The sequence below is a fragment of the Capricornis sumatraensis genome, chromosome 8 (genome assembly GCF_032405125.1).
Source record: "Capricornis sumatraensis isolate serow.1 chromosome 8, serow.2, whole genome shotgun sequence".
Lineage (NCBI taxonomy): Eukaryota > Metazoa > Chordata > Mammalia > Artiodactyla > Bovidae > Capricornis > Capricornis sumatraensis.
In genome coordinates, this window is record NC_091076.1 from 59,824,170 (window position 1) to 59,851,407 (window position 27,238).

The 27,238-nt window shown below is 38.7% G+C and overlaps 1 protein-coding gene across 1 annotated transcript in view; it reads right to left on the minus strand.

The window, feature by feature from the left end:
- HSF5 (heat shock transcription factor 5) overlaps positions 1-27,238 on the minus strand; it is a 48,463-nt gene that overhangs the window by 6,198 nt on the left and 15,027 nt on the right. Inside the window, exons 3-5 of the mRNA XM_068979012.1 lie at positions 26,293-26,390; positions 23,003-23,524; positions 20,981-21,158 (exon numbers count right to left, since the gene is read on the minus strand). Of these exons, the coding sequence (XP_068835113.1) occupies positions 20,981-21,158; positions 23,003-23,524; positions 26,293-26,390 (798 nt within the window). The remainder of the gene's footprint in view (positions 1-20,980; positions 21,159-23,002; positions 23,525-26,292; positions 26,391-27,238) is intronic.

Sequence of the window (27,238 nt, forward strand, 5' to 3'; positions counted from 1 at the left end):
TACTGACAGTTGAAATTTAAGTGATACTTTAGAAATTTTACATTTAGTTCCTATCAAAAATACTTTGGAATTTAATATCTATTGAAATACAAAATACTTAGTCATCTATGAGAACTAAATTGAACACTATAGTTCATTTTGAATGTTCCCCACAAGTATCTACTGACTCTTTTTTTTTGGAGGACGCTGAAACCCAGGAACAAACCAAGGACCCCTCTTGATTCTTAAGGGCTTCTCTGGCCATCAGTGATCAGGGCTGTGAAAAAATTAGAAGCTAAGAATTAGGACTTTCTAATGCAGGGTGCAATAGACTGAATGTTTGTATCTCCTCAAAATTCTTGTATTGACATTAAAACCTAACCCCCAATGTGATGGCGTTAGAAAGCAGGACTTTGGGGAGGTGATTAAGTTCTGATGGTGGTGCTCTTATGAATGAGATTAGAGTCCTTTATAAAAGACCCAGAGCTCCTCTGCCCCTTCTGCCACGTGAGGACACAGCAAGAAGGCAGTCTATGAGCCAGGAAGCAGACTCTCAGCAGACACTGAATCTGCTGGCACCCTGATCTTGGACTTCCCAGCCTCTGAGACTGTGAGGAAACACACACACACACACACACACACACACACACACACACAGTTATTTATAAGCCACCTGGTGTGTGTGTGCTCAGTCGTGTCCAACTCTTTGCAACCCCATGGCCTGTAGCCCGCCAGGTTCTTCTGTTCATGGGACTTTCCTGGCAAGAATTCTGGACTCAGCTTCCTTTTCCTACTCCAGGGGGATCTTCCCAATCCAGGGGTTGAACTTGCGTCTCCTGCATCAACAGGTAGATTCTTTTCCACTGAGCCACCTGGGAATCCCTTATAAGCCATCTAGTCTATGGTATTTTTATTATAGCAGCAGAATGGAGTAAGACACAGAGTAGGCTACATGCTTAGCTTGCAGGCCATATAAAAACAAGTAGTGAGCTAGATTTGGCCCACAGGCTAGTTTACTGACTACTGCCCTAACAGCACACACTAGGGCTTTAATCCAGAGAACTTTAACCAAAACAGGAGAATATTTCATTGAATGGAGTATTATTATTCAGTTGTCAAAAATATCTTTTTCTCCAAAGAAGGTCTACAAATGGCCAACAAGCACATGAAAAGATGCTTAACATCATCAATCATGAGGGAAATGGAATTAAAACTACAATAAGATAGATACCATTCCACATCTACTTAGGATGACTATAGTGATGATGAAAAATAACAAGTGTTAGGGAGGATGTGGAGAAATGAGAACTCTGGTACATTGCTACTGGGGATGTAAAATGGTTCAGCCATTATGGAAAATAGTTTGGCAATTCCTCAATAATTAAACATAGAAATACCATCAATTCAGTTCAGTTCAGTCGTTCAGCTGTGTCCGACTTTGTGCCCCCACGGACTGCAACACACCAGGCTTCCCTGTCTATCATCAACTCCCAGAGTTTACTCAAACTCATGTCCATCGAGTTGGAGATGTCATCCAACCATCTCATTCCTCTGTTATCCCCTTCTCCTCCTGCCTTCAATCTTTCCCAGCATCAGGGTCTTTACCAATGAGTCAGTTCTTCGCATCAGGTGGCCAAAGTACTGGAGTTTCAGTTTCAGCATCAGTCCTTCCAGTGTATATTCAGGATTGATTTCCTGTAGGATTGACTGGTTTGATCTCCTTGCAGTCCAAGGGACTCTCAAGAGTCTTCTCCAACACCACAGTTCAAAAGCATCAATTTTTTGGCACTCAGCTTTCCTTATGGTCCAATTCTCACATCCATATACGACTACTGGAAAAATCATAGCTTTGACTAGACGGACCTTTGTTGGCAAATTAAGGTCTCTGCTTTTTAATATGCCGTCTGGGTTGGTCATAGCTTTTCTTCCAAGGAGCAAGCGTCTTTTAATTTCATGGCTGCAGTCACCATCTGCAGTGATTTTGGAGCCCAAGAAAATAAAGTCTGTCACCACTTCCATTGTTTCCCCATCTATTTGCCAAGAAGTGATGGGACCAGATGCCATGATCTTCATTTTTTGAATGTTGAGTTTTAAGCCAGCTCTTTTACTCTCCTCTTTCATCAAGAGGCTCTTTGCTTCTTCTTTGTTTTCTGCCATAAGGGTGCTGTCATCTGCGTATCTGAGGTTACTGATATTTCTCCCGGCAATCTTGATTCCATATGATCATAGAAATACCATATGATCCAGCAATTTCACTCCTAGGTATATCCCCAAAAGGATTGAAAGAAGATGCTCAAATATAGGTACAATGTTTATAGCAGCACTATTCACAATAAGCAAAAAGTAGACAAAGCCCAAATGCCCATCAGGAGATGAATGGATAAAAAACTGTCATATATATACATATACTATATTAATAATATTGTTTAGCCATAAGAAGGAATGAAGTTCTGATACACGTTACCTTGTGGATGAACCTTGAAAACATCATGCTAAGTAAAATAAACTATTAGGTTGGTGCAAAAATAATTGTCGTTTTGCACAGCTGAACTTTGTCTTTTGATATTGGGATACATTCTTAAATAAATGTGGTTATATTACACATCATTTTAATGCACATTTCTCACTTTATGTTTTTTTGCTAATGACATTGCTTGCTGTTTATTTTATATTCATTTTAGATTAGAGAAATGATGTTAGACAAAAAGCAAATTTGAGCAATCTTTTTGTTTTAATCTAAAATGGGTAGTAAAGCAGCAGAGACAACCTGCAATCTCAACAATGCATTTGGCTCAGGAACTGCTAACACACGTACAGTGCAGTGGTGGTTCGAGAAATTCTGCAGAGGAGATGAGTGCCTTGAAGTTGGGGAGCATAGTGGACAAGCCATTGGAAGTTGACAACGACCAACTGAGAGCCTTCATCAAAGCGGATGCTCTTACAATTATATGAGAAGTTGCTGAAGAAATCAGTGTTGACCATTCTATAGTCATCTGGCATTTGAAGCAAATTGGAAAGGTGAAAAAGTTCACTAAGTAGGTGCCTCATAAGCTAACCAAAAATCAAAAATACTGTCGTTGAAGTGTCGTCTTTTATTCTACCCAACAACAGTGAACCATTTTTCAATTGGATTATGACGTGTGATGCAAAGTGGATTTTATACGACAACTAGCAATGATCTGCTCAATGTCTGGACCAAGAAGAAGCTCCAAAGCACTTCCCAAAGCCAAGCTTGCACCAAAAAAAAGGGTCATAGTCACTGTTTGGTGGTCTGCTGCTGCTCTGCTCCACTACAGCTTCCTGAATCCCAGTGAAATCATTACATCTGAGAAGTATGCTCAGCAAATCAATGAGATGCACTGAAAACTGCAACGCCTGCAGCTGGCACTGGTCAACAGAAAGGGCCCAAGTATTCTGCCCGATAATGCCCAACCACACGTTGCACAACCAACACTTCCAAAGTTAAATTAATGGGGCTACAAAGTTTTGCCTCATCCACCATATTCACCTGACCTCTTGCCAGCCAACTACCACTTCAAGCATCTCAACAACATTTCCAGGGATAACGCTTCCACAACCAGCAGGAGGTAGAAAATATTTTCAAACCGTTCGTCAAATTCTGAAGCATGGATTTTTACACTCCAGGAGTAAACAATTTTATTCTTCATTGGCCAAAATGTGTTGATTATAATGGCTCCTGTTTTGATCAACAAAGATGTATCTGAGCCTAGTTATAATGATTTAAAATTCATAGTCCAAAACCGCAATAACTTTTGTACCAACCTAACAGACACAAAAGGTCACATATCCTATGATTTCACTTATAGAAAATATCCAGAATAGGTAAATCCATAGAGACAGAACACAGACTGGTGGTTGCCAAGGGCTTCGGAGAGGAGGGAATGGAGGGTGGCTGCTTAACGCATGGGGTTTTCTTTCGGAGTGATGCAAAGTCTTGGATCCAGACAGACAGTGTACCGACACTGTGGATGTCCCAAATGACACAGAACCTTTCACTTTAAAGTGGTTATTTTATGTTATGTGAATTTCCCCTAAAAATGTATACTTTCCTATCAGTTTGAAATGATGGGACAAAAAGGAGAGGAAAGCAGGAAATGGCTATAAAAAATAACTCATAACCAAACATACCTCAGTTTACACTGTCAGAGCACAATAACAAGATGCAGAATGTTTACCTTTAGTAAGACACGTGCAGTTCTTAGTTCCCGCAGAACAGAACTGCAGAGGACACTACCTTCGTATCCCTAGAGTCCCTAGCACTGTACTGACCCTAGGGAAGTTATTAAAAAGCACTCATTAAAAGCAACCTATGGGGTGACTGACTCCTCAGATGTTCAAAACTTATCTTTCGGTGGCTAATTAAAGACTTTATAGAGACAGAAAGTAAGATAGGTTTTCCAGGTGCTAGCGAGTGAGAAGAAAAACAAGAGTTGTAAGCAGAGTTTTGGTTTTACAAAATGAAAAGCGTTCTGGAGATGGATGGTGGAGATGATGCAGAACAGTATGAATGGACTGAATGCCACTGAACTATACACTTAAAAAATAGTTAAGACGTTGAACTTTGTTTTGTGTATTTTACCAGAATTTTTTTAAAGATCATTTTTTCCCCAGGATCTTTTAAGCGTATGAATAAGATCTAATGGTGCATAAACATTGAGTGCCACAGGCAATCCTGCAGGGGCTGGAGATGAACACAACAAAATTCTTGTCCTCATGGAACTTACCTTCAGGGAGGGAGAGAAAAATAATATAAAATGTCAAGTAGTGATGAGCACTATAGAAGAAAAGCGAAGATAAATAAAGAATAGGGACTGAGGGAGGGCAGGATATGGGGAATAGGGTACCTATTACAGACAGGACAGTCAAGAAGGTTCCTAAGATGAGCTGGCATTTGAGTAGAGACCTCAATGTAATGAAAAAGCCATGTGAATACCTGGGTAAAGAAAAATTTCGGGCAGAGAGAAGACCAAATGGGAAGGCAGGACCATGCTTGGTGTGTTCAGAGAATAGTGAAGAGACTGCTGTGGCTGGAACAGATGAGGGAGATAGAAGGTGGTAGGAGATAAAGTCAGAGCAGTTGCCAAAATCATAGTAAGAATTTTTAGATTTTCCTCTAAATGTGATAGAAAACCACTGGAAAAATTTAAGCAGGGAAATAATTTTAAGAGGATCACTCTGATTGCTGTGTGGAGGAAAAAAAAAACACAAAAAACTGTAGGAGCACACAGTGGAAGAAGAAAGATTAGGCAAGAGGTGTAGCGGCTTGGACCATGGTGACAGCATGTAAAGGTAGTAAGTGGTCAGATTCTGGATCTACACTGAGATAGAGCTGATAGAATTTGCTGATGCATGGGATGTGAGCAGAGAGAGTCAAGGAAGACTTCAAGACTTTTGGTTGACTAGAGGTAGCTAGAAGTACTATTTCTTGAAATAAGTAAAACTGGGGAAAGGAGTTACAATGTATTTGGGACACTACTGGCCATACAAATGAAGAGACAGCATGGGAAAAAAAGGTATGCACCTTTGGAGTTCAGAGAAGACTGAGACTTCAGATATAAATCTAGGAGTCAGCACTATGAAGACAATAAAAGCAATGAGACTTGTTGATATAACCTAGGAATTGACTAGAGAGAGAGGAAAAGAGGTCCAAGAATTGAGCTCTGGGAGTCATCAATATTTAGAAGTGAGGGCAGACAAAGAAGATTTACTAAAATAAACCTCAGAGTGGCCAGTGAAGCTGAAGAAAATCCAGGAAGGGGTGATATTCCAGAAGCCAACTGAAGGTTGAGGTTGTCGGTTCAATGCTGCCGAGGTGCAGGGGACTGAGAACAGACCACTGCATTTGGCAACATGGCAGTAATAGAAAACTTTGATAAGAGCAGTTTCAGCTGAATAGCAGGAATGAAAACCCAATTAGAAAATCTGGTTGAGATAAGGATATGCTTTCAAGGAGCTTCTCTCTAGGGGGAAGAGGAAAAAATGTAGTGGCTGGATGAAAATATGAATGAAGGGAAAGGGACAGGAATTACTTTTAACACAGAACCTATGTGATGGCATGGTTGTATGCTAATGGGAATTATCTAATATAAAAGGTAAAACGTGATTACCGAAGAGTAAGGGGAGGAGAACTGTTCAGGGCTAAGTCTGTGAGTACACAAAAGGGGATTTTGTACACAAATGGAAGGATTGGCCCTTTCCCATTATAAAAGGAAGAAAGGCACAGTGTAGAGTTACACAAGTGGTAGACTGATAGATTTGTTGGTGGAGAGATACGAAAGCTCTCTTCTAGCTGCTTCTATTTTCTCAGTAAAATAAGAAACAAGGTCAAAGCTGAGAATGAAAAGAGAGGAGTTGTGTTGGAAGTTGGAGCAGAGATGATATGATAGAGTGGCTTTGGAAAATGGGGAGTGTACTGACTAGGGAAATATTCCAGGGCTGCCAGGAACACTAAGAGCTCTCATGAATTTAAAATGAGACCATTCATTTTGAAACATATTTGACAGTAATAAACATCAAAATAATAAGTATTATGAAAATAACAATTTTGCTAAAATTCTATTGCTACCATGTATTTTCTATATATTAGGCACCACACTAAGCCAGTTATATGTTTTATATAAACATGTCTTATTATCCTCATTTTACAGATGAAACTGAGACTCAGTAAACAAAATCCGGATTTTAATTTAGTTTTTTCCACTACCAGAAGCTTTCTTCCTGTTGACTGTATTGTACAGCCTCTGCTGCTGCTACTGCTAAGTCACTTCAGTCGTGTCCGACTCTGTGTGACCCCATAGATGGCAGCCCACCAGGTTCCCCCGTCCCTGGAATTCTCCAGGCAAGAACACTGGAGTGGGTTGCCATTTCCTTCTCCAATGCATGAAAGTGAAAAGTGAAAGGGAAGTCGTTCAGTTGTGTCCAACTCTTCGAGACCCCATGGACTGCAGCCTACCAGGCTCCTCTGTCCATGGGATTTGCCAGGCAAGAGTACTAGAGTGGGATGCCATCACCTTCTCAATGTACAGCCTCTAACAGTATGTAAATCTTACACTGAATGTGGTTAAAATCTTTTAATGCCATAGGACCTTATATGTACCAATGTTCTTATAGCCCAATTGTTTGTTAGACTAAGTTCTATCAAGGAAGAATAATTTGCAACTATTTCTCCTTACATTTGCTTTATAAAAGCTAATTCCTGGGAACTTCCCTGGTGGTCCAGCAGCTAAGACTCCATGTTACCAAGGCAGGGGGCCTGGGTTTTACCCCTGGCGAGGGAACTAGGTCCCACGTGCTGCAACTAAAGATCTCACGTGACACAATGAAGACTGAGGGTCCTGCAGGTGGCAACTAAGACCCAACAGCCAATAAAGACATTTTAAAAATAAATATTTTTTAAAAAGTCAACATTTTAGCATGGATGTTCTAGTTTAAGCATAAGTCATTTGCTCCCTGCCCCTAATAACATGAAGGTGTGATTAGATGTTATAATAATGTCAACATTTCACAACTCCTCTGTTTCATGGCAGGAAGCCAAGGTCAATTAAGACTCACCTATCAACACCACTGACCAAAGAATTGGGCTTTACTGGGGAATGGAGGCAGGGTGGGGGTGGAGTGGCGGGGTGAGGGGTGGGGATGTAAGAGTTTAAAAAAATAATATGCTAACTACCCTATCAGTTACACTGACAACCATAGTATGGAGGGAAAGAGAGGAAATTATTATTGTAACAGCAGGCACCAGAGTCCCTCTTGGGGAGGTAACTGTCTGTTGAAGAATATATCTTGACAATATATCCTATTTTCGCTGGGCAAGATGAGGTCTCAAGGCCTCATTAGGAAACAGACACCTAACCTTCTCTGCCTATGACACAGAATTAAGGGCCTACTGACCTCACACACTGGTAAAGTAATGCTCAAAATTCTCCAAGCCAGGCTTCAGCAATATGTGAACAGTGAACTTCCAGATGTTCAAGCTGGTTTTAGAAAAGGCAGAAGAACTAGAGATCAAATTGCCAACATCCGCTGGATCATGGAAAAAGCAAGAGAGTTCCAGAAAAACATCTATTTCTGCTTTATTGACTATGCCAAAGCCTTTGACTGTGTGGATTACAATAAACTGTGGAAAATTCTGAAAGAGATGGGAATACCAGACCACCTGACCTGCCTCTTGAGAAATCTGTATGCAGGTCAGGAAGCAACAGTTAGAACTGGACATGGAACAACAGACTGGTTCCAAATAGGAAAAGGAGTACATCAAGGCTGTATCATTGTCACCCTGCTTATTTAACTTCTATGCAGAATACATCATGAGAAACGCTGGGCTGGAAGAAGCACAAGCTGGAATCAAGATTACTGGGAGAAATATTAATAACCTCAGATATGCAGATGACACCACCCTTATGGCAGAAAGTGAAGAGGAACTCAAAAGCCTCTTGATGAAAGTGAAAGAGGAGAGTGAAAAAGTTGGCTTAAAGCTCAACATTCAGAAAACGAAGAAAAAAAAAAAAGAAAACTAAGATCATGGCATCTGGTCCCATCATTTCATGGGAAATAGATGGGGAAACAGTGGACACAGTGTCAGACTTTATTTTGGGGGGCTCCAAAATCACTGCAGATGGTGATTGCAGCCATGCAATTAAAAGATGCTTATTCCTTGGAAGGAAAGTTATGACCAACCTAGACAGCACATTCAAAAGCAGAGACATTACTTTGCCAACAAAGGTCCGTCTAGTCAAGGCTATGGTTTTTCCTGTGGTCGTGTATAAAGTTGGACTTTGAAGAAGACTGAGCACCGAAGAATTGATGCTTTTGAACTGTAGTGTTAGAGAAGACTCTTGAGAGTCCCTTGGACTGCAAGGAGATCCAACCAGTGTATTCTAAATGAGATCAGCCCTGGGTGTCCTTTGGAAGGACTGATGCTAAAGCTGAAACTCCAATACTTAGGCCACCTCATGCGAAGAGTTGACTCATTGGAAAAGACTCTGATACTGGGAGGGATTGGAGGCAGGAGGAGAAGGGGACGACAGAGGATGAGATGTCTGGATGGCATCACCGACTTGATGGACATGAGTCTGAGTGAACTCTGGGAGTTGGTGATGTACAGGGAGGCCTGGCGTGCTGCAATTCATAGGGTCACAGAGTCAGACACGACTGAGCGACTGAACTGAACTGACAGAACAGGGCAAAAAAAAAAAAAAAGGATATCAGAGAAGAGAAGCTATGGTGCCAGTACAATGAAAGAGGATAACATGGCAGGAGTCCACATCGACTAGTGACAAGCAAAGATGAAAGACTGGTAAAGTAACTGAAGGTCTTTTAAAAAGAATAGTTAGCATTCCATTTTAAATTATTTGCAATATTTTAAATGCAAACCTTTTCTACTCCACCAAATCACAAAAGTGTGCGACACATATGAATACCTTATGTAACTGCGGGGGGTTGTGGGCAGAGCAGTGGTGGGCGGGGTAGCGGGTGGAGCGGGCAATCAAAGCTAAGGGGCTGACTCCACACATGGTCCGGCAAGGAGCAAGCGGTGAGAAACTGATGAACTGAGAATTAAGCAAAAGTAGAAACTCAAAACTAAAAGCCATTGTAAGCCCTAGAAGTTCTCGGAAATCCTGAAAAAGAATTTTTGGTGTGGGATTTGACTCACTGAAAAAGACTCTGATGCTGGGAGGGATTGGGGGCAGAAGAAGGGGACGACAGAGGATGAGATGGATGGATGACATCACCAACTCGATGGACATGGGTTTGCGTGAACTCTGGGAGTTGGTGATGGACAGGGAGGCCTGGCGTGCTGCAATTTATGGGGTCGCAAAGAGTCGGACACGACTGAGCGACTGAACTGAACCGAACTAAGGGTTAGTTTGAGTGAATCATATCTAAATCTCAAAAGTCACATTAATATTTGGCATATAAAATTTTTTTTGCAAAACACTTTTTAAATTGGTCACTTCTATAATTTTGAGGCTTTTATATTCATACTATAAAGTATAAAGAAACTCTTTACAGTATTTAAACTATATTAACTTTTTTCAATTTTAAAAAACTAGAAAAATACAAAAAGAGAGATTTCCCATAATCCCACCATTATGTATACTCATACACAAATTAAAAAGTAAAAAATACCTTTATACACCTCTAATTTTACTTCCTCAGAGGTAACCATTGTTACATGTATCAGTTTTATTCATTTTCAGACTTTTTAATAAAATTTTACAGTATATATATTTCTTTTTCCCTTTCTAGAAAGCAGGTTGTACTAGACATGTTGTAGTGTAACTTGCTTCATTCACTTAACATACTGTGAACACTGTCTTTCCAAGTAAAAACATATCAACCTACTTTATTTTGCTAAATGATTACATAGTATTTCATTACATGAATTTATCACAGTTTGTCTAGTTCTCCATTGTTAGGCATTTATGCTTTTTTCCAAATGTTTGTTACTATAAATAATACACTGTACTGAACTTTGTAAGAAAGATTCCTAGAAGTAGAATCTCTAAGTCAAAGCATATGATCATTTTAGTTATTTACAGACCATACCAAACTGCCCTCCAAAAGGCTCTACAAATTTACATTCCAATTATCAAACAGTGTATCCTACATCTTTGTCAAATCTGGATATTATCAACAGTTCAAGTTTTGTTAATCAGATTGGAAAAAAAAATGTTTTTGGTTGATTTCTCTCATTACTGATTTTGCTGAATTGGTTCAACATCCTTCTATACACTTACTGGTCATTTGTATCTCTTCAACTGAATTACACATTAATATAACTTTATTTCTTTTTATTGGATTGCATTCTTCTATTTGTAGAAGCTTTTATGTATTATGAATACAATGTTTTATATTTTGTGTTGTAAATATTTTCTCAAAGTCCATGAAACAGAGACTTCTGGTTGTCTCCTAATATTTATTCTTCTTTTAAAAAGGCAAATGACCCCCAGCTAAAGATCATATTTCCAAGCTCCCTTGCAGCCTGTTCAACCAGGTAACCAAGTTCTAGTCAAACTGATGTGGCATAGCCATGATTATGCTCATAAAAGAAAGGGATATTTACAGCAATCTGCTGGCTGATGAGGGCAAAGTGATCAGCCATCTTTAACCATGTAACACCTGAGGGCCAGCAGAGAAGTGAAGCTGCCACATCACCTCTGGACAGCTTACTCTCAAGACTGTAACACGAGGAAGAAAATCAACTTCTGAATTGTTTGAGACACTGGTATTTTGCTTTTCACAGTAGCCTAATTCATATGTGGACTAATACAGAATTTGGAATCTATAAGTGAGGTGCTGCTTGTAATTCAAATAAAAATATGTGATTCTAGCTCAGCAGTCAGACGGCAGGCGGTTGAGACACAGTGGGCTAAAATGTTGGTGATCTCTGTAACCCATGTCAAAACATTTGGTAAAATCATTGCCTGTGACACCCTGGAAAGCAGACCACATGCCAATGGGCATGTAAGCAGAAGGGGAAAGGCTGAAAAAATTCACAATGTGTTGGCTGTTTCCTGACACATTCAGCAAAGCCCGGAAAGATAAACTCTAGCTAGAGGTAGCTGGCATGCAAGTAGAGACGCGAGAAAATATTCCTCTGCCTGTGGTTGGTCACCAATTGACTAGAGTTCAGTAACTTGAGGTGTGCTTTAATATCCCAACTTGAAACAGTAGTAAGAGGTACCTCTAAGCTTTTCTCAAGTACTTCTGACTATGACGAAAATCAGATTAAGAGCGTTATCTTTCCAATCAAACCCATCTTTTCAGATATCTCAATATAAAGTGCCATTAGGTTGAGGGAAGAGGATGGGCAAAGTGCAAACAGTAAATCAAACACCAGACTTTCAGGCTTAAAAACTACCTAGATGAGATGTCTAACACACATTTGGAACGACCAAAGAGAAACAAAAGTCTTCCAAGTTCTTTTGAAAGAATTAAAATGCCAGAGAAATAAAAAGCCTGGCCTGTTAAAATGTGTGATTGTTCAGCCTCTGAAGTAATCCTCAGACCCTTTAGGTACACTCTAGCACAAACAGGCAACAAAAACTGGATTGCTTCAAAGACATGCATATTCCCCAGCACCACTTCAACATAATGATTTGTGTGTATCAATAATGTGTTCCTTTTGAGTGCTGAAAAGTATTCTATAGCATGCATATACTATAATTTGTCTATCTGGTCACTTTTTAATGGACATTTGTAGTAGTTTCTAGGGCTCTCTGTGTATGTGTGCTTAGTTGCTCAGGCCTGTCTGACTCTGCAACTCTATGGACTGTAGTCCGCCAGGCTCCTCTGCCCATGGAATTCTCCAGGCAAGAATAGTGCAGTGGGTTGCCATTTCCTTCTCCAGGGGATCCCCAACCCAGGGATTAAACCCAGGTCTCCTGCACTGCAGGCGAATTCTTTACCATCTGAGCCACCAGGGAAGTCCACGGCTGTTTAACTATTACAAATAAGTCATCATGTATATTTGTATAATAGTCTTTCTCCACCCATCATGGCTGGGTTGGGTGGCAGAAATATGTTTAACTTAATTTTTAAGAAACTGCCAAGCTATTTCTAAAAGTGGTACACTATTTTAAATTCCCAGTTCCAGATGCCTCATCAATACCTGGTATGGTCATGTTTTTCAAAAAAACATTAGCTGTTCTAACTGGTGTGCTGTGGTATCTCACTGTAGTTTGTTTTTTTCTTTTTGTAATATTTATTTGACTGCGCCGGGTCTTAGTTGCGGCAAAATGGATCTTCGGTTTTCACTGCGGCATGCTGGATCTTTAGGGGTGGCATTCAAACTCTTAGTTGTGGTATATGAGATCTAGTTCCTTGACCAGGGATCAAACCTGGGCCCCCTGCAGTAGGAGCTTGGAGTCTTAGTCATTAGACTACCAAGGAAGTCTCTCTCATTGTTTTAATCTGACTTCTCTGATGATTAAACATCTATTCATGTGCTTACTGGTCATTTGTGTATCTTCTTTTGAAAAACATCTCCTCCTGTTGTCGCCTCACCTTAAGAGTTCTTTTCACATTCAAGATACTATCTTTGTTTTGATATATGTGTTGTCAATATTTTCCGCTAGTCTTTGGCCTGCCTTTTCATTTTCTGAAAGACATCTTTCAAACAGCAAAAGTTTTAAATCAATTTTTTCTTTATTGATCATATATTTTGTGTCCTAAGAAATTTTTGCCCAAAGGAGTAAAGCTTGTCTTTCTTTTTTCCCAAGAAGTTTTATAGCTTGTTGGTTTTAAATTTAGGTCTGTAAAGCATGTTTCCTTTTTTTGTTCTTTTTTTTTTAAATTTTTGTGTGAGGTGTGAGGTATGTGTCAATGTTAATTTTGTTGGAAACACTTTCCTTTTTCCACTGCATTGCCTTAGCACCTTTGTTGAAAGTCAATTGACCACACAGGTGTGGATCTATTTCTGGACTTTCTATTTTGTTTCATTCATCTGATTGCCTCCCTTTTCACCAATACCAAACTATTTTGATTATTCTAGCTTTATGGTAAGTCCTCAGTTCAGTTCAGTTCAATCACTCAGTTGTGTCCGACCCTTTGCAACCTCATCGACTGCAACACACCAGGTTTCCCTGTTCATCACCAACTTCCAGAGCTTGCCCAAACTCATGTCCATCGAGTCAGAGATGTCATCTCATCCTCTACTGTCCCCTTCTCCTCCTGCCTTCAATCTTTCCCAGCATCAGGGTCTTCTCTAATGAGTCAGTTCTTTGCATCACATGGCCAAAGTATTGGAGTTTCAGCTTCAACATCAGTCCTATCAATGAACACCCAGGACTGATCTCCTTTAGGATGGACTGGTTGGATCTCCTTGCAGTCCAAAGGACTCTCAAGAGTGTTCTCCAACACCACAGTTCAAAAGCATCAATTCTTTGGCACTCAGCTTTATAGTCCAACTCTCACATCCATACCTGACTATTGGAAAAACCATAGCTTTGACTAGATGGACCTTTGTCGGCAAAGTAATGTCTCTGCTTTTTAACATGCTGTCTAGGTTGGCCATAGCTTTTCTTCCAAGGAGTAAGTGTCTTTTAATTTCATGGCTGCAGTCAAAATCTGCAGTGATTTTGGAGTTCAAAAGAATAAAGTCTCTCACTGTTTCCCCATCTACTTGCCATGAAGTGATGGGACCAGATGCCATAATCTTAGTTTTCTGAATGTTGAGTTTTAAGCCAATGTTTTCACTCTCCTCTTGCACTTTCATCAAGAGGCCCTTTAGTTCTTCTTCGCTTTCTGCCATAAGTGTGGTGTCATTTGCGTATCTGAAGTTATTGTTATTTCTTCCGGCAATCTTGATTCCAGCTTGTGCTTCATCCAGCCAGGCATCTCGCATGACATACTTTGCATATAAGTTAAATAATCAGGGTGACAATATACAGCCTAGATGTACTATTTGGAACCCGTCTGTTCTGTGTCCAGTTCTAACTGTTGCTTCTTGACCTGCATACAGATTTCTCATGAGGCAGGTAAGGTGGGCTGGTATTCCCATCTCTTTTAAGAATTTTCCACAGTTTGATGTGATCCACACAGTCAAAGGCTTTGGCATAGTCAATAAAGCAGAAGTAGATGTTTTTCTGGAACTCTCATGCTGTTTTGATCATCTTGATGATTCAGGATGGTAAGTCTGGTAAAGCCTCCTCCAACTTTCTATTTTTAAAACTTGCTTTGGTTAATCTGTGTCCTTAGAATTTTCTTTTAAATTTTAAAATCAGCTTGTCATTAAAGAAAAAATGTCAATTAGAATTCTGATTAGGATTGCATTGAGTTTATAGATCAGTTTGGGGAGAACTGTCACTTTAACAATACTGGGTATTCTTAAATTCATAAACATGGCACATCTTTCTATTTAATTTATTAATTTTTATTAATTCCTTTCGGCAAAATGTGTAGCTTCTAGTGTCGAGGTCTTAGACATCTTTTGTTCAGTTTATACCTAGGTATCTTTTGATTTTGGTCCTATTGTAACTGTTTGATTTTTTTTTAATTTCATTTTCCAATTGTGTGCTAATTTATAAAGAAGGAATTGTATCTGCATATTAACTATATGTCCTGCTGAGCAAGACATACCCTTGCTAATTCATTTATTTGTTCTAGTAGTTTTGCTACATTCCCCAGATTGTTAACATAAGTAACCATATCATCTGCAAATACGGTTCCGCTTCTCCCTCTCCCATCTTTACATCTTTCACTTCTTTTTATTGCCTATTGCAATGGCTGGGTCTATGGGTACAATACTGGACACAGGTGGTAAAAGTGGGCATCCTTGCCTTGTTCCCAATCTCAGAGGTGAACAGCTCAGTCTTTCACTATTGACCATGATCCTTTCTATACATATTTTATAGATGTTTCTCTATCAGTTTGAAAAAGTTTCTGCTACCCCTATGTTGTTGAGAGATTTACTAAAGTGTGCTGAAGTCTGTCAAGTGCTTTCCTTGCATCTACTGAAACATTCATAGTTTTTCTCCTTTCTTCTGTTAATATGATAACACTGTTTAACATTTGAAATACAATCAAGTCTTGCATTCTTGAGACAAATTCTATTTGGTTTGTCCATCATTATTTTTACACATTGTTGGAGTCAATTTACTAATTTTGTTAATTATTTTTGCACATATACTCATGTGGATTATTAGTCTGTAATTTCTTCTTGTGAGGAAAATATTTGGTAACCAACTTCTTTAAAAGATGTAGGGCTATTCATTGGGTCTTCTTGTGTGAATTCTGGCAAGTTGTATTTTTTAAGAAATGTGTCTGTTCCATTTATGTAGCTGTGTTCATTGGCATAAGACTGTCTGTGGTATTCTCTTATTCTCCTTCTACCATTCATAGATGGTGAGGTATCAGTCTCTTTTTCATTCTCAACAGTTACGGTTTGTGTTGCTTGTAATCTCAGGGGATCAGTCTAGCTGGGAGTTTGTCAAAACTGTCGATCTTTTCAAACAGCTAGTTTTACATTTGTTAGTCTTCTCAACTGTCTGTTTTCTGTATCACTGACTTCTACTTTTATTTATTTACTTTTGGCTGTGTTGTGTGGCTTGTGGGATCTTAGTTCTAGGGATCCTGGACTAGGGATCGAACCTACACCCTTGGAGGTAGAAAGCCCAAAGTTCTGAGTACTAACCACTGGACCACCAGGGAATTCCCTCTGCTTTTATTTTTAACATTTACTTTGGGTTTATTTTCCTCTTCTTTTTCTAGTTTCATTTGGTAAAACCTCAGGTCATTGATTTTAGGTCTTACTTATTTTCTATTAGCCTTTAAAGCTGTATGTTTCATTCTAACACTGCTTTAGCTGCATCCCACAAACTCGGATATTGAATTTTGATTGTTAGTCAGTTAAAAATGTTTTCTAATTTTTCTTGTGATTTTGTCTTTGACTCACAAATTATTTAGAAGTATGCTATTTTATTTCCAGATATTTGATCTTTTCCTAATTTCTTTGTTATTGATTTCTAATTTAATCTGTTGTATTCAGAAAATACACTTTGTATGACTTCAGTTCTTTTAAATGTATTGAGACTTGTTTCATGGCCCAGTGAGTGACTTATCTGGTAAATGTACTATATGCACTTGAGGACAATGTATATATTCTGCAAGCACTGGATGCTCAGTGTTCCAAACATGCCAATTAGATCAAGGTGGTTACGTTGTTCATATCTTCTATCTTTAACTGATATTTTGTCTGGTTATTCTACCAACTGCTCATATAAAAGTATTAAAATATCCTAGTACATTGAGGAATTGTCTGTTTCTTTAAATTTTGTTATTTTGTTTCATGTATTTTGAAGCTCTATTATTACACAAAACACATTTATAATTGATGTGTTGTTGTTTTTCAGTCACTTAGTTGAGTCCAACTCTTTGTGACCCCATGGACTGCAGCACACCAGGCTTCTCTGTCCTTCATTATCTCCCAGAGTCTGCTCAAACTCATGTCCATTGAGTCGATGATGCCATCCAACCATCTCATCCTCTGTCATCCCCTTGTCCTCATGCCCTCAATCTTTTCCAGCAGCAGGGTCTTTTCCACTGAGTTGGCTCTTTGCATCAAAGTGTAGGAGTAAGGAGCATCAGTCCTCCCAGTGAATATTCAGGGTTCATTTCCTGGTTTGATCTCCTTGCAGTCCAAGGGACCCTCAAGAGTCTTCTCTGGCACCACAGTTTGAAAACATCAATTCTTCAGCAATCACCCTTCTTTATAGTCCAACGTGCACATCTGTATATGACTACTGGAAAAACTATAGCTTTGACAATACAGACATTTGTCGGCAAAGTGATGCCTCTGCTTTTTAATATACCGTCTAGTTTGTCATAGCTTTTCTCTCAAGGAGCAAGCGTCTTTTAATTTCATGGCTGCAGTCACTGTCCACAGTGATTTTGGAGCCCAAGAAAAGTCTGTCACTGTCTCCATTTTTTCCCCATCTATTTGACATGAGGTGATGGGACCAGATGCCATGATCTTAGTTTTTTGAATGTTGAGTTTTAAGCCAGCTTTTTCACTCTCCTCTTTCACCTTCATCAAGAGGCTCTTTATTTCTTCTTCACTTTCTGCTATTAGATATCATGTGCATATCTAAGGTTACTGATATTTCTCCCAGCAATCTTAATTACAGCTTGGAATGCATCCAGGCTGGCATTTCGCATGATGTACTCTGCGTGTAAGTTAAAAACCCAGGGTGACAATATACAGCCTTGATTTACTCCTTTCCCAATTTGGAACCAATCCAAGTCCAGTTCTAACTACTGCTTCTTGACCTGCATACACGTTTCTCAGGAGGCAGGTCAGGTGGTCTGATATTCCCATCTCTTTAAGTATTTTCCACAGTTGGTTGTGATCCACACAGTCGAAGGCTTTAGCATAGTCAATGAAGATGTTTTTCTGGAATTCTCTTGCTTTTTCTACGATCCAGCGGATGTTGGCAATTTGATCTCTGGTTCCTCTGCCTTTTCTAAATCCAGCTTGAACATCTGGAAGTTCTTCGTTCATGTACTATTGAAGCCTTGGCTTGAAGGATTCGGACCATTACCTTGCTAGCATGTGAAATGAGCGCAAGAATGTGGTAGTTTGAACATTCTTTGTCATACCTCCCTGATAAACTGTTCATCATTATGAAGTGGCCCTCTTTTTAACACTCTAGGTCTTAAGGTCTGTTTTATCTGATATTTAAGAATAATCATACCAGCCACCTCATACTTTCTCTTTGCAAGTTCTTTTTCTATCCACTTACTTTCAATACATGTCTCCTGTAGTCAGCTTACAGTAGGAGTTTCCCCTTTACTCTAGCAACTCTGCCTTTGATATTTTAAGACCATTTACATATATAATAGTTGTTATTGGTTGAATCTGGGTCAACCACTTTATTACTTGTTTTCTCTTTTCCTTATTTTTCATTTCTTTCTTCCTCCTTTCCTGCCTTTTTTTTTGGATTGCTTTATTATGTTGGTGATTATCCTGGAAACTATAATATGTCTCCTTGTTTTCTTCTTCCTGAAGAACACCCTGCAGAACATTCTTTAATGTTTATCTGCTGTGGTGCATGCTCTCGATTTTGTGTTTATCTGAAAATGTCTTCATTTTTGCCATCATCATTGAAGAATGTTTTTCCTGGGTAGAGATTTCCAGGACTCCAGATTTCTTTTAGTATATTGAAAATATGATTCTACTCCTTTCTGGCTTCCATTGCTGTCGTTCAGAAATAAGCTGTTAGTCTAACTCAGGGCTTGGCAAATTACAACCTCTAGGTCAAACTGGGCCCAGCACCTGTTTTTTGTAAACAAAGTTTTACTGAAATATAGCCACAACCATTCACTTATGTATTATCTATGACTGCTTTAGTGCTACAACAGCAGAACTGAATAGTTAAACAGAGATCATATGGTACTGGCATAAATACTGAAAAATAGATCAATGGACTGGAATAGAGACCTGAAATAAATCCTCACACATATGGTCAATCACCTTGAACAAGGATGCCAAAAACACGCAATGGGGAAAGGTCTCTGCAACAAATGTGCTGGGAAAACTGGATGTCCATATGCAAGAGAACCAAGGTGGAACCTTATCTTACATAGTCTACAAATATTAACTCAAAATGGATTAAAGACCTAAATATAAGACCTGAAACTATAAAACATCTGAAAGAAAACACAGTGGAACAACTGTATGATACTGGGCTTGGCAATGGTTTCTTTGGATACGACACCAAAAGCACAGGCAACAAAAGCAAAAACAGACACATGGGACAACGTCAAACTTAAAAACTTCTGTGCATCGAAGGACACAGTCAACAGAAGGACTATGAGCAGAATATTAGCTAAATTAATGTGATCTTGAACAAGTTCCTTATCCTCTCCAAGCTTAAGTTTCCTGATCTTTAAGTAGACAACAATACCACTTTCATCAAGTTTGCAGTATGGCATAAAAATGAGTATGCAGTGAATATTCACTACTGTCCTTTTCTAAATTGCCTTTAAAGTCTATGCCATCTTCAGTGGTAAGAAATCATCATCTCTGATTACAGATTGGATCATATACTCAACTAAAAGCAACTGTATAAGCTAAGTTTACCAAATAAAATGAGTGTTCCAGATAGTTTTTGGTCAGTAGGAAAAGAGAAAATAAGCCAAGATGGTGGTGGTCAGGCTCTCTCTCCTCATGCTCTCTCTCTCTCTCACCCCACGTTTTGTAAATAATGACTGTGTAACAACTGAGATCATTTATAGGGCTTCTCTTGTGGCTCAGATGGTAAAGAATCAGCCTGCAATGTGAGAGACCTGGGTTCGATCTCTGGGTTGGGAAGATCCCCTGGAGAAGGGAAAGGCTATCCACTCCAGTGTTCTGGCCTGGAGAATTACGTGGACTGTACAGTCCACGGGGTCGCAGAGAGTTGGATAACACTGAGCGTGTGTGTCGTGAGGTACTTGCTTGGCCATGGGCTCCTTTTGTTCTGTAAGCATATGTAAGTTCCACCTGGAAAGCCCTTGAGGGAGGTTATGTTATGTCTGCTGCTATGGCTGCTGTACCAGCCAGGAGAGAAGAAATAGCTGCAATTCCTACAGCTTCTTCAGTTTTCTTCCAACCTCTTAGCTCACACCTTGCCTACCCTGCATTCAGCAAACAGTGCATACAGTATGAACAGGGAGACATGGTCTAAATGGCACTTTGCAGAAAGAACCTTGTGAGTCTAAACAATACCTCGATCATATTATTATTAGCTTACTTTTGGGGAAAATTCTCCAAAAGTTCCCAAGATTCTTCCAATTTTTATAGGTTAAAATGACTGACCTGATTGCTTAATTCACTGAATTGCACACCTCTGACATGCATATAATTTAATAATATTCACATTGTCTACTGAAGACTTTGATGACTTGGTTTTGGATCATATCATATAAGAAACATGTTTTATTAGATGTCACTATTTTCTTAAAAAAGATTCTGTCCATACCTCTAGAAAGAGTAACACCAACTGTACTAAAACAATCACCAACTCTGGGCTCCTACAAACCACAAGAAAAATCCCACTGATAGAGAGTCATACTTTATAATATGCTCAGGGTAATATCTTTAATGTCCATCTAATTTTTTCTTGCCACAATTTAAGAACATGCCCTTTTGTACTATACTTTGCTAATAAAAGAACAAGTACTTCTGTAATTATAAAGTCTTTGGCATCTGAAACAGTTATTAAATTGTCTTTCATCCTTGCATTCTCCTAGTTAAGTAATCCAAATTCTTTTGCTTTTACTTATTATGTTCTCCTTTCAAAAGCTCATATTTTTACATGCAATACTGAAATATAATTTGTACTTAACTTTACAGGGATAATTAAGAAAAAACAGTTAAAATTACAGTTATATTAAACAGCAATGTGATAAGTATAATTATGAATAATAAATGAAGACCATTCAGAAATTAATTCCACACTATGATTCTACTGTGAGCATTCCAGGGCACAATCCTTACCAGGGGACTTTCCTTGCTGTGAGTTGCTTCTTCGCTCTCTATATCTGGCTGGAGTCGATAAACTCATGTCTTTACTAGGCTTGCTAGCAGGCCCCATTTCTGAAATAAGGAATCCCATTTGTTCTGAAGGCAAGATATTCTCAGGTGGACTGGTCTGGCATTTTATACTGGCATCCACCTAAAATATTAAACCCACTCATTATTCCAAATTTCCCCCAAATAGCTACTAAAAGTTAAGATACTTTATCAGAGGAGTTCTATTATAGAAAAATGATCCAACAAACATGATCTTTTTAATCCTTATGAATGATACTATCCAATTTTGCTAAGCTAATCTGAATCTTTGGTAGTAAGATGTATATTTCCCCATACAGAAACCACTGAAATGTCTATGGAGCTAAAATATTTACTTAGGACCAGAGGAAGATTCACCATGAAGCTTCATTTTTTAAATGAAATTCACACATACAATTTATAACTAGTTAATACCACTATCTTTTCCCATTCTAACATCTCTTCCATCAGATTTCCCTTCTTGGTGATACTGGAATGGCCATAGGTATGATCCTGTTGGATGATGTCAGAGGGACTGTGAATACTTTATTCTACTAATTTTGTGGGTTTTTTTGTCTTAATAAAGCTCTCAAAATTGTATAAGCTTCAGCCCGTATAAAATCTTGATCTGCCTTGCTTATGATACATAGATTTCTTTCTTGGAGTTCCTATGTTTTCTTCAGAATACCTAATCCCTTTGTCAAGTTGACCAATTTCTGAAATATTCTATTTATTAATGAATTTATTTTAAAATAAAACTATATAATGAAGTAGGGCTAGAAGATCAAAATACAGCTTTCAAGAGCTGCGATATCCAAAATTTTTTTAAAGAAACTGTGTGAATGCAATTTTAAAATATGAAATCTAATATTTTGGATGTGACTATGAAGGAATAAAGACACATTCCATGGTCTTTTCACAGGCATATTTGAAACACAAAGGGCCTATCTTTGGTATACTGAATGTATATTATTATTTTAATACATAGTACTCTGGGTCTCAATGTTTGGGCTCAAAAAGGACAATGAGTTGATAGAAATCTTAAGACATTTGACCCTTAAGTTAGCCAGAAAAGAATGCATTAAAAAAAAACTGCCCAGGGGACTTCACTCACTGTCCAGAGGTTAAGATTCCATGCTCGCACTCCTGAGGGCCCAGGTTCAGTCCCTGGTTAGGGAACTAAAATCCCATGAGCCACATGGTGTGACCAAAATACACACACAACTGCCAAAAAATTATCTTGTGAACCTCTAAAAATGAAGACATACTCAACTCCATTAAAGAAAAAAATCCAAAATGAAAGACGAAAAATAAAAACTTAATCACAAAAGTGATTTTAATTTGGATATACTTTTATTTTTTAGAATGTGAGTTTATTCATTTTCTGGTCATAAGCTAGCAGTGATCAAGGATTAGTCTCTACCTTCAGAATATATCTCTCAAACCAGAGTCAGAATTCTGCTTAAGGAATGAGAATATTAGCAAGGAAATTCGCACACAGTATGCTCTCAAGTCAAATTACAATTCAATAATGTTGTTAAGAAAGTATGAAAATATTTCCAACCATCTCCTTACCTCCATGCTACAAATGGCCAGGAAAGTCCTGATGTTATCTATGAGATAAACCATCCATCTGAGAAGTGGAATTTAATCAGGCAGGCACACCTAGTCCATTCAAATTAAATTTGGAAGCGAAACTCAAAGGATGTTTTTAACATGAAAATATTGATAAGTCTTATACCACAGTGCTCATTCAAACCATAACATAGTGAGAACATGCCTGACAGTTAAGGTTACTTCTTTCTGAAATGCTTTGTGCAGAACCACTGGGACATGATCCTTCTGGCAAGCATAATGAACTCGTACTGAACCCAAATAGAACCAGGACAAAGTCCCCACTACAACAGTCCTTAGCAAGAAGCACCAGGTACCTCTGAACATTACTAGGAATTTTTCTTCGCCTCTTACCTGGTGTGTGCTGAATGGTAGCCCTTCCTGAACAAATACTACTGAAGATGGAGATGGATTATGATTTAGCTGTTCCTTCAGTTTGATGTGAGCTTGCTGGTTGATTGCAGACTCTTGCATTGTAGTATTTTCAACAGGCTGAGCTGGGTGGATGGTATAGATGTACTCAGGTGACTGTGGTAGAGAGCTGGTAATTGCCTGTTCTGTTCCGACCACAAAAGACGTAATATCTGAGCCTACAGGAGTAAGTGGCTCCAGCTGGCTAGCCTGGCTTATGGAAGATGGATTGCTGTTGTTTGAATTAGCTAGGATATGTTGGCCTCTATTAGACTGGGATGTTGAGCACTGATTCTCAACTGGCTCCACCTTGACCATCTCCAATTTAGGGGAGGAATGCAACTCATCTACTATCTGAAAAACAGCCTCTAGGTTTACTTCTGTCTTTTTATTTTCATCAGTAGCACTGCAAGGCCAATTAGAAGGCAGAAATTCAACTGGATAGGAAGACTGCATTGGAGGATTCTGGGGAAAGAGAAAATAGAATTCTTTGAATAGAAAATCAAATATGAGATTAAGGAAGAAAGCAAAAACATTTATGCTGATGAATGCTGAACATAAATTTAACTTGAAGTTCACTAAGAAAACTTGAATGCCAGTCAAGTTTTCGGCAGTGGTTCCTTTAACTCTACTGTTAGCATTAGCACACGAACTATTGTATGTCAACCACTGTGCTAAGTTTTAACATTGGAATGGACCAATAATTCTCAGGGTTAAAGTACACAAAATCAAAAAAAAAGCTACAGTATCCAAATACTTATTTGCTGATAAAATGTCTATGTGAAAAGTCTTTCGGAAAGGCTGACAGACAAAAACATACACTGTTTTAGGAATGTAGTAAGGAAGTAAACACAGGCTGCTCTCAAGTCCACCAATGCTTCAACAGATTCAGGGGGAGATACTGATATTCCGTTCCAAATAATCTGGGGGAAAAATGGATGGAATATCGAATGTCCCTTGTTGAGATTATTTTAATACTAAAACAACTGATTAAAATAGCTGTCACTTTTAGACTGATATCTTTAAGATGTATTCTCTTATACACAGTACTATGCACAATTACATCTGATGAAAAACAACCTCAAGCTATGAACACAGAATTCTGAAGTAACGATTAAACAAAACATGTAATGAGTTGTTGCCAAATGCAGAGCTTTGCACAGAGTAGGTATTCAATAATTGTTTGTTGACTATATCAGGTTATAAACATAAGATACGGAAGAGTTACAATTGAATAAAATAGGTAGTGAGTCAATGTCTCCAAACACACTACAAAGATTCTATCAATAATTCGAAGGCCACTAATGCCAAAATGTAAATTTAAATGGCTTAAACATCAAGCTACTGTACTATAGCTGTACACCATTTATTGAGTTCTTACTATGTGCCAGGCATACACAAAGTGCTTTCTCTACATTATTTCATTTAATCCTCAAAAGAGGTCAATGAAATGTGATAATCTCCATTTCCAAATAGTGGAACTGAAGTTCAGAGAAACTTCATAATTTATTCAAAGTCACAATGAAATAACTAACAGAGCCAGGTTTTAAACCTAGGTTTGCCTGACTCCAGAATTCTTGCTCTTAACCATTATATACAGACCATTCATGCACAGTCACCACATCTACAGTCCAGCAAAACTTAACTGCAGTTATTTCCAGAATGGCATCTGAAATAATTCCCTTTTTTCCATTTAAAAATTTTATGTCAGACTTCCCTGATGATGCAGTAGGTAAGAATCCACCTGCCAATGCAGGGGACACGGGCTCTATCCCTGGTCCAGGAAGACTCCACACGTTGCAGGGCAACTGAAGCCCGCATGGCATGACTACAGAGCCCGAGCACTGCAAGTCCTGAAGGCCAGGAGCCCAGAGCCTGTCGTCTGCAACAGGACAGAGCAGAGCGATGGGCAGCCCTGAGCCATAAGGAAGAGAAGCCCCCGCTCGTCACGGTAGAGGAAGTCAGCACAAAGCAAGCAGTGAGGATGCGGCACACCCCAAATAAACAAACACGTAATTTACAAAAGCTTTTTAAATTAAAAGTTTTATGTCTACTTATCTCTGTTTTCCTACAATCAACATGTATTGCCTTTGCAGTAAGAAAACGTCTTTAAAGATGTTTTAAATGACTTATTTAAAACATAAATATAATCAAAAAACACCAACAGAGTATCTCTAGTATGACCCAGGGGAGAGAATCCCTGAATCTCCAGATAAGATCATCTAATTTGTGAGACAGACATGTCTTTTCAGTGGAAATGAAACAGCTTGACTAACATGCTTGATGATATCTGTCATTAAATATGTCCATCTAAGTCCCCTTGACTGGATTCTGTACTCTCCAAACAACAATCTCATTATAATTTGACTTCCAATATATATTTTCTAAATTAAAAAAAGGAAAAAAGGAATGCTCTTTTGAGTACTGGAATGCCACTAATAAGGTATTTTCTTAACAGTGGAAACTATCATGATTGCATGGTATCAAAGGAAAACAATTCCAATCTCTAAGCAACTGCAACATTAAAATACAAACAGGATTTAATTTTATCCTAAAACTGGTAGTCTACAACATTTAGATCAAAGAAACTGCTTCCTAATAAATAATGAGAAAATGATTGAAGTGTGGTGTTGACAACACAGGGGCTTTCTCATTTTTTACATCATTTTCCCTTTCTCCTTAAAAAAAAGAAAAGTAATTATCTGTGCTATCTTGGAAAGATCTGTCATTTGGTGATTTATATACTTTTAGAGCTTACCTGGAAAAATGAATTATTTTACCACGGTAGTCAGTTTTACCACTGCTGACAGTTAGTTGAACAACACTGTTTCAACTAACTGTCAGCAATGATGAAAATGTTCTGTGTGCTATAAAATTCAGTAGCCCCTAGCCATACAAAACTATTAAGCATCTGAAATGTGGCTAGTGACTGAGGAATGATTTTTAAATTTTATTTAACTTTAATTAATTTCAGTTTAAATATCCTACATGTGGCTAGTGTGCCTAAGAAGAGGCCCAGAAGAGACAGGGTAGGCCTGGAAGAATCCTCAGACATTATTTACATCAACTCTTTTTTTTTCTTTTCCTTAGAATTGAGAAAGACTGAGGCCATAATCCACAGCTTACCTCTGGCTACTCATTAAGATAAAATTACAGGCTGAAACTGTGCGTGGTCAACTGGGCAACTGTACTGTCCCTGATGCAGAGACTGTCCGGGGAGCCCAGCCTCTTACCTGAAAGTAGCTGCAGTGTGCGTAGGAGGCGGCAGGGGGGGCGACACAGCTACTGAGCGCGTCCACGCGGGTGGGAGGAGAGCAGCACTGCAGCACAGCTGCAACAAAGCCAGACAGAGAGCTGTCAACCCACGTACGCCCCCGCGGCCTTCAAGGCGCGCCTCTCTTTCAACCTGGAGCAAAATCTCCCCCAGGTTTTCCTTTGTGGGTGCAATACATTTAGTCCAATGACGTGCCATTATTTGTTGAAAACAAACAGGAATAAAGCAATACTAAAAGTCACTTAAAAGGGTCATTTCTACTTTTATAAATGAATCCTTTAGCATCTAAGTATTTTGCTACATTTCTAATCAAACATGTATTCTTAATGAAAGTAGTAATTTCCTTTTATTGAAAATATCAGAACATATTCAAAATTCTAAAATAATTATTTTAATCATTTTAATAGTAACAAACATTTGGAGGAAGGTGTGTTTTTAAGTATAAAACAAGTATAAAAACTCTCCAAACACTCCTACTGAATGTACAATGCATCCAGTTAAATCTATGGAAAAAACTGTTTTATTCATTTAGCCAAGTGGTTAGGAATTCAGACCTAGAGCTAGACTGTCTGCCTTTGGAGCCTAGCTATATAAACCTGAGGCTTCCCTGGTGACTTCCCTGGTAAAGAACCTGCCTACCAACGCAGGAGATGCAGGTTCAATCCATGGGTCAAGAAGACACCCTGGAGAAAGAAACAGCAACCCACTCCAGTATTCTTGCCTGGGAAATCCCAAGAACAGCGGAGGCTGGCAGGCTACAGTCCATAGGGTTGAAAAAAGAGTCAGACACAACTCAGTGACTAAAGAACAAGAACATAAACTGGAGTAAGGTTAATCCCTTTGGGCTTCCATTTCTGTATCCTATTATTAATAGAACAGGAATAATAACAGTACCTACTAAGAAC